The sequence below is a fragment of the Cyprinodon variegatus genome, unplaced genomic scaffold (genome assembly GCF_000732505.1).
Source record: "Cyprinodon variegatus isolate N-32 unplaced genomic scaffold, C_variegatus-1.0 Scaffold647, whole genome shotgun sequence".
Taxonomy (NCBI): Eukaryota; Metazoa; Chordata; class Actinopteri; order Cyprinodontiformes; family Cyprinodontidae; genus Cyprinodon; species Cyprinodon variegatus.
The window spans coordinates 79,506-87,144 of record NW_015151100.1 but is presented as its reverse complement, the minus strand read 5'-3'; the positions used below and the strand labels follow the sequence as shown (position 1 = coordinate 87,144).

At 36.7% G+C, this 7,639-nt stretch overlaps 1 protein-coding gene across 4 annotated transcripts in view; it reads left to right on the top strand.

Annotated features, from left to right (window-relative positions):
- Positions 1-7,639, top strand: part of plxnb2 (plexin B2) — a 164,839-nt gene that overhangs the window by 126,234 nt on the left and 30,966 nt on the right. For all 4 annotated transcript variants that reach the window (XM_015393549.1, XM_015393548.1, XM_015393547.1 and 1 more), the window contains 4 exons: positions 853-958; positions 1,778-1,914; positions 2,238-2,420; positions 5,287-5,380. In XM_015393549.1, the coding sequence (XP_015249035.1) occupies positions 853-958; positions 1,778-1,914; positions 2,238-2,420; positions 5,287-5,380 (520 nt within the window). The remainder of the gene's footprint in view (positions 1-852; positions 959-1,777; positions 1,915-2,237; positions 2,421-5,286; positions 5,381-7,639) is intronic.

Genomic DNA, 7,639 nt, shown 5'->3' with positions numbered 1-7,639 from the left:
AGATAATTGCATTAACCAAGTCTACCAAATTCACTTCAGTCCCAGCTGGGTTTAAAAGTGCTCACTTCATACAAATGGACTATAAAACTGAAAACAGCCACTTGCCAGAGCAGTTGACACCTGGCAGGATGGAGCTACATTTACAACAAATCCTCGCCCCACCATCTGCATGATGAGGCATAAACCGAGATTTATGTGACCAGATGGAGGTCTTCCAGTCTTAAATCACTCACGTTTGTTGTTCAAACGACTACACTCTTCTTCTTGTTAGCTGCCCCACATTTAGGTTTCTCAGGTTGAAGTGAGCTTAGTTTCAGCTTCTCATTCGGATGGTGTGGCTCTTGTGTTTACCTGAATGAGACTTGCTGGAGTAACTTGACTAATCTACACAACACTTACCCGTAGGTGTGCTGAAGACCTGGTTTCCACTAAACACCAAACGCTGAAATATGAAAATGAATCCCGCTGCATAAGAGGCAGCCAGAGGAACAAAAGAAACTGAACTACTTTTAATAATGACTAAATCACTGTTATTGAATAAACTCATTGTGTTCAAATGGCCACTTAGAATTAGCCTTTTTTTTCCTTTTATGTATGCAGTTCTCATTTAAATTTTAATGATCTAGATATTTGAAATTACACTAAGAACAGTTCAATTTCAGTTCAGCTCAATTTTAAATATCAATTTCATAGATTTTTTTTTTTAAGTCGTATCAATTTTTAGGAAAGTAGGCTTGTGACACACATGGTTGACATTCAGGCATCCTTAAAAATTTAAAAAATCTGTAAATGTCTACATATATCTCTATCTGTGCTCAACCCTTTCTTTAAATCTTTTTGCGGTTTTTTCAGTGTGGTGTGTGAGATTGGACCTGTAGACAAAAGTATCTCGGGTCCAGTGGAAGTGGAGGTGGTGGGGAGAAAGAGAGGAACGTCCGTCATGTCCTTCACCTACAGGGTAAGTCCACAGCGTCACTCTGCTAATCAGCTAGAGCTGCCTTAAATATTGGCTTAAATTTGCCTGAAAGTTATCGTGATATTATTTTTTGGTACCATGGTTGTATTTATGACCACTTAAAGAGAACATCAGAATATAATATACTGTGGAAAAGAATTCATACCCATATTTTAAATTATTCACAAACCTCAATATTATAGTGGGTTATCTTTTGTTGTTTTTTAAGATGAACTAAAATCAGTGGTTATATATAAAGTGATACATAAATTTTAAATGTCGTAAGAAAATAAAATTGGAGGGTGTGGTTGTGATGCAGGGGAATATACAACCCATATACAGAGCAGCAGCAATGGTTTGTTTTTCAATTAAAATGTGATTAATTGAGAATAATTAATTTACAGACCCTGTAATTTAATCGATTACAGATTTTAATTGCATCCCACCACTAGTTTAAATGCTTTGAGTTTAAAGATTATCATTTTAAGTGGCCATTTATATCACAGCCTTTAACCCAAAACGGAATTGCTAAATGTTTACATGGCGTATTGAAACAGATGTGTAGCCTGTATGATTTTGTGACAGAATGCCTCTGACAGACTGGGTAGGGGGATTTGAGGAGCCTAAAAAAAAGCATGCCTGTTTATAGTGCAACACTGTTATCCGAGAGTGTGACGGTTGAGGTTGGATGAGCTTGTCATGTGGTTTTATTCTTGCCTGTGTTTGTCCTTCCAAGATAGATATGTGCATTAATTCAAGTGTTATTTTGTGACCAATAACCCTAATGTGTTTGGTTTGTTTTTTTGTTTTGCTTTTAACCAGGATCCGATTCCAGAAAGTGTGCAACCTTCTAAAGGGCCTAAAGCGGGGGGCACACTCATTACAATAAATGGGATGTATCTGGACATTGGCAGTAAGGAAGATGTCCAAGTTAAAATTGGAGGCGTGGACTGTGCTGTGTAAGAATTATATTTGAATTATCGTGTTTAAAAATACCTTTTTAGATGGAATAGCTAAGTACTATCCAAATGCAAAATCCATGCATGCTTTTCTATACTTGATGTAATAAAAATTGTTTAGCCGTTTAGCCCTTTACAGTTTACCTCTCTTGGCTGCTAATGTTCCTTTAAATAGAGCTATTAGAAAAACAACGAGCTAGAGAAATACTAGAGCCAAGATTTACCAGTGTCAGGGAGCTGCCATGTTTGCTTGCACTAAAGTGACCTTTTCCAGTCCCAACTCCTCACACTGCATGTACTGAGCCTTGTCCTTGTCTTGGCAGGGAGCAATTTGGAAAAAACATCACCTGCAGGACAGGTGAATATCGACTGGACAAGCTGCCTTCTGACCATCTCACTGTCACTATTCAGTATGGAAAGAGCACCTATATAGACGTCCCAAGTACCTTCCAGTACTTGGAAAACCCAATTGTTCTGGACCATCACCCTAAAGCAAGCTTTGTCTGGTCAGTTCAACATAAACATGCACTTTTGGTTACAGGGCAATATTTCCAGGTCCTTTTTTTTTTTTTTTACCAAGGATAATTTCATGCAATATTCATAAAGTTTTTAGTCATATTTAGACATTCTGAGTACTGATCATTAGAGCAGTTCACACATCTCTTCTAAGGAACTCATAAGGACTTGGGGACAAGTTGTGTTGTTTCTATAAACATTTTTAGAATGAAGTCATATAAACCTGGAGCATCCATCGTGTAAACCAAACATAGCAAATGGATGTCAAATTTTTTACTGTTTTCAGTCAAAGTCATTATACATTAAAAACAACTTTATATGTATACACTATATTACAGTGTTTTCACCTTATTTCACATTAAAGCCACGAGATCCTTCTTGATATAGTGGCTTTAGTGGCTTCTGGAGGTTTTATGTGATAGACCAACAAAAAGTAGTGAAAACATCAAATAGAAATATATAAGTTTTTCAATTTTTTTATGCATGTAAAAAAAAAAAAAAAAAAAAAGCTTTGATTTATCTGAGGGGCTGGAAAAATATTTAAAAAATCAAATGTAGGCAGTTGAAATGGATGTTAAATTTTCTAAAAATTTGCTTTCATACTTGATTAGATGTTCAAATGCTTGGATCATTATTGTAAAATTATATGTTTGTCTATCACTTAAAGGGGCCGATAAAGGGCTCTGAAGTTGCTGGCTGTGATGTGATAAAACATGAAAAATATTTAAGGCCATCATGTTTATCATTGCCCAAAACTTTTCTTGACAAAAACAGAGTAAAAATATGTTTGCAGATAATTCCACAGTTTGCAGAAACGGTAAAGCAGATTCAGATTCAGATATCAAACATTTAAAGGGAGCACAACCCTCAAAAACATCAAGCTGGAAAGAAAATCAGCAGTCTGACTCTTGTTTCCTTTGACACATACATGTCATCAGCTATAAAACAGAGCTATGTTTTCAGCCTGAGGGCTTGTCTTTTAGCTCTTTTATTGGGAAAGAAAGAAATACTCTAAGCAGCATGAACATTTCAGGTAATTAAAGGACACACCTTCAGGTTGACCAAATGCACATAAGATGCATTCAGCATTATGTTCCTGTTGAAGACTGCCTCAAGCAGCCTGTAACTATAAACAGAATATGACGGACACCTCAGGCTGTGAATCGCTTTCTTCAGGATAGAAATTGTTCTGGAAGGTGTTTTAAGTGCATTTTTTTTATCTGTTTTTGACTCTCTTTTTAAAACAACAGTGAAACAGTTTTCAGCAGTTATACGATTACCCACTAATTTTTTTTCCGAAAGATGACAAGAAAAATGTACAATATTTGTTTCCACTTTAAGTATTGCTTTACCTGTGCTTAACCATACACATTCAGTGAGTTCTTTATCAAACTACTTTTTTCAAGGTGGAGAATGTAATCTACATTATCCTCTGACCAACATTAATGTACACATTCTGCTCCAAAACCTTTTCTGTGGCTGACAGCATGTTTGTAAAGGAAAGTATGGCAGCCAATCAGAGCCTTTTTCACTTAAAATGGATTACAGAGATAAGTAATATTAACAACAGTAGAAATAAGGAATGCTCTCAAGAGGTTTATAGGTGGCTTTAAAACAAAGCTGTTTTCATTTATTCCTAGAAGGACACTTCATTGTCCTCACTTACCTCCAGCGCAGACAGTTTGTCACTGCTCACTGCCCAGCATCTGTGCTTTCTACAGGGGTAGATTTACAAGATGGTTCCGCAGAATCCGACCGAATCAGAGCTGCATCTGGATGAAACGAAGTGGACTCTTTTCTTTTAGAGCTTTTGAGGCTTTTCAAAAAGATTATGGTCTCCCCAAGCAGCAGTCTTTGATGTTAAGTTTCACCTTTGCTTTTATTGTGAAATGCTGACAGCGAGACCTTGAGAGGAAATGCTATGTCAGGGGCAACGGCAGGTCCAAAGCAAATGGTCTTGGAGGCTCGGGATTTACTAAATATTAAACAATCATTCCAGCCACTAACTAAGGTAAAAATTCCCACTGTTATATTCAATACCAGCACAGGAATGACATGTGAAGTTATGCAATAAATTTATATCAGGAACGGGCTCCCAGCAATAATGTCTGCTGGAATGGCAATGTCACCGGCACTAATAAAAAAAAAGTAGGCAAGATCATTTTAATTCACTTCAGCGCTTGATGGGTAGGGATAGTTGACCTCTGGGTGACCTAAAAAAAAATCCTCTTTAAATCCCTGAAACAGCATTAGCACACATTATCTTTTTTAATTAATTTATTGATTTTTTTTTTTGTTTTTTTTTTTTTTTTTTTTCATTTTTACAAATGACCATTTTGGCTGCACACACCTGCACTAACGAAGCACTAACCGTTCAGTCAGTTTGCTGAGTTTTTTTAAGTCAGTGGGGTGTCAGCTTTACACAGCTAAGGCTCCTCTAATTTGTTGACAAGGTCCAGGGTGTAAACACTGCATCTGAAATGCAGTGTGGTGAAATGCAGAGTGGTGAATTCCCCACGGGGTATACGGAAATTACAGCGGCCACCTTGTTCTGTATGAACACACTATAACAGTGATGTCTTATCCTCTGCAATGGAAGTTAGCAGAAAACATAATTAAGACCTTTAGGGTTAAGGACAAGAGAACAAGACTCTGTCTGGCAGCACATTTTGAAGTCTGGGAAGTAAAACTAAGAATAAAAACATAACGTTTTCTGTAATAAACGGGTTGATATTTGCTGAAGCAATTGCTGTATTTTTTTCCTATCAGATGGCAACATGAAACTGGTTGTATATTGAGACAATGAGCTGCAAAATTACTAAAACAAGTTGTCTTTCTATTTGATTTGTGTTTCAGTGGTGGGAGGAACATCACGGTCACTGGCTCCGGTTTTGACCTAATCCAGAGTGCTGTGATGGAGGTCCAAGGAGGCAACTTATCAGCTGTTGAGGTCTCTATTACATTTCTTCACTTTGATCTGATCTATGACCCTTTTACCTTTTTATAGTAATTTGTCTTCAGCAAGTTCACTTTTTATTTACATTCTTTCTTCCATCCGTTAGACGCACTACAAACTGAAACCTCTTAAACCCAATATAAAAGTCATGTTGTTTTACACGCACTGAAAAGTACCTATGCTCCTTGTCCAGTTTATTAAGTTGATCTGATTCGGCCAGAAAACTTAAACCACCAAGATTTTACACAGCTTGCTGCAATTTACAGTTGTGCTTGAGTTTACATTCCCTTCCATTAGAAAAATAACTAAATAAATAAATTCACACTAGTAATTCACAACACTGAAAAAATGAATAAATAAAAATGTATTAAATGATTTCCATTCTTTTTGAATATTTTTTAGTTATTATTAATTTTGTCACTTTCAACTTATTTCACTGGCAGCTGATTTTTTTCTGTCTTTTTTGGCAGGTTATGTAAACTTTCTAGTACAATTGTTCCCATCTGGGTCCTGGGCACCATTACTCTGTCGTAATGCAGTTAATGCTATTTAAAGACATAAATATGTTACTTGATTAAAATTTTCACAAGCTTATACAGCTGTGCTGAACTTTACCTCTTTGTTTCTGGGCCAAATTCCTCTATAGAGATTGGGAGGTACTTCAGGCCAGCACTGAATGAGAGTCTTATCTCAAAGGCTTTGACTGCTCTGTTTAATAAGCTCCTCTTGGTTTAAGTCCATCCAGCTAAGCTCAAATATGCACACTGATTATGGCTGCTGGCATGTGGTAAACCATGTTTGTTTGTAGGTTAGTCAAGTGTTTTCTTGATGCAAAAGACCTGTAGTACTTTTCGTTATAAAATGTAGACCTTTGAAGTTCTGAAATCAGTTTTTTTAAAGTTTTTATGGTTGTCAATTTGATTGAGGATAAGAAATATCCTCCCAATCAGCCACTTTTTAGCCAAATCCATTAATGTCACAGACAGGTCGTCATATTAGAATCATTTTCATGGCTGGATAGGCAAGTTCTTGGGTCAAATCATGCTTAAAGGTATTGCGGAGGATTTTCCTGAATTTTTTAAAACACCAGTTCTCTCCACTTTAAAAAAAGATGCACACAACCTTGTATTCGTTCCTGAAAGGGAACGCCTGTTAAACGCGTGCAAGAGCATTTACGAGCCCATTTCATGCACGCTCTGTTTAAAAGTTGCTCTCCTCATAGCTCGTACAATCTACTTTATCCAAATGTCCACCCTAACCCCTAAATCCCTCAATCACTATATAGAGCAGGGACTACATGGTGGACTTAATAGTAAATTCAGTTAAATTGCACAGATGATCACTACTTTTTTCTCCCCATTGGTCACGTAACTCCTCCACCGCATGGGTCCTGTGCCATCTTTATTAGTCACAGCGGGTCGCTGTGACAGCAAATCCAATAATGCTTTGCAAGGAGAGCTCTCCGTGCAAAGCATTATGGGATATATCTGCCTTTTCTGAGGCCTTTCTTTTCTTCTCATACACTTCGTAGACACTTTCTCTTATGACCCTCGGCCATTTTCAAAGAACTGCAGTGAGAAAGGTGAGCTTCAATGACTGTCTGAAACCGTAGCTCACCACAGATATACGCCTGAAAGTGCGCATGCACAGAAAAGGTAGCTAACAGGACGAGCACGTAGGGCGGCCTTACGTAAATATATCACCAGGATGTTTGACAATTAGGAGGACCACTTATTTAGATGATCCACCCGGAAATAAAAGATCATCCTCTAGACCTATAAGCTAAAGATTTAAAATCTTTGCACTACTAATATATTTGTTGATAAACAAAAAACAAGCAAAGTGTAGAGTCCTGTTCAAAATCATAGAAATGTGGTAAAAATGTGAGGGCAGCCACAGTTACATACTTCTTTAATGTTCACAGATACAAATCAGTGGAAACAGAAATAAAATAAATAATACAGAATCCTTTAGAAATGTAATCTTTTAAATGTATAAACTAAAATGGGTTTCCTCTGATTCACCAGTATAAAAAAAATCTTTTAGGGAATCCAGGTAGCTTTTACTGTATGTAATTCTGGTTTTGGTTTCCATTTACAATCATTTCAGGTCAATTTATTTTTAACAATTTGTTTCATCCTTTTCTAATCAAAGTTTCAATCTAAACACACTGCTATTCTCAACATCTAGAGCAACACATTTCAATTATAACCATCATTTCTGTGGAGTCTGGGTTTTTTGCTTTAATTACAC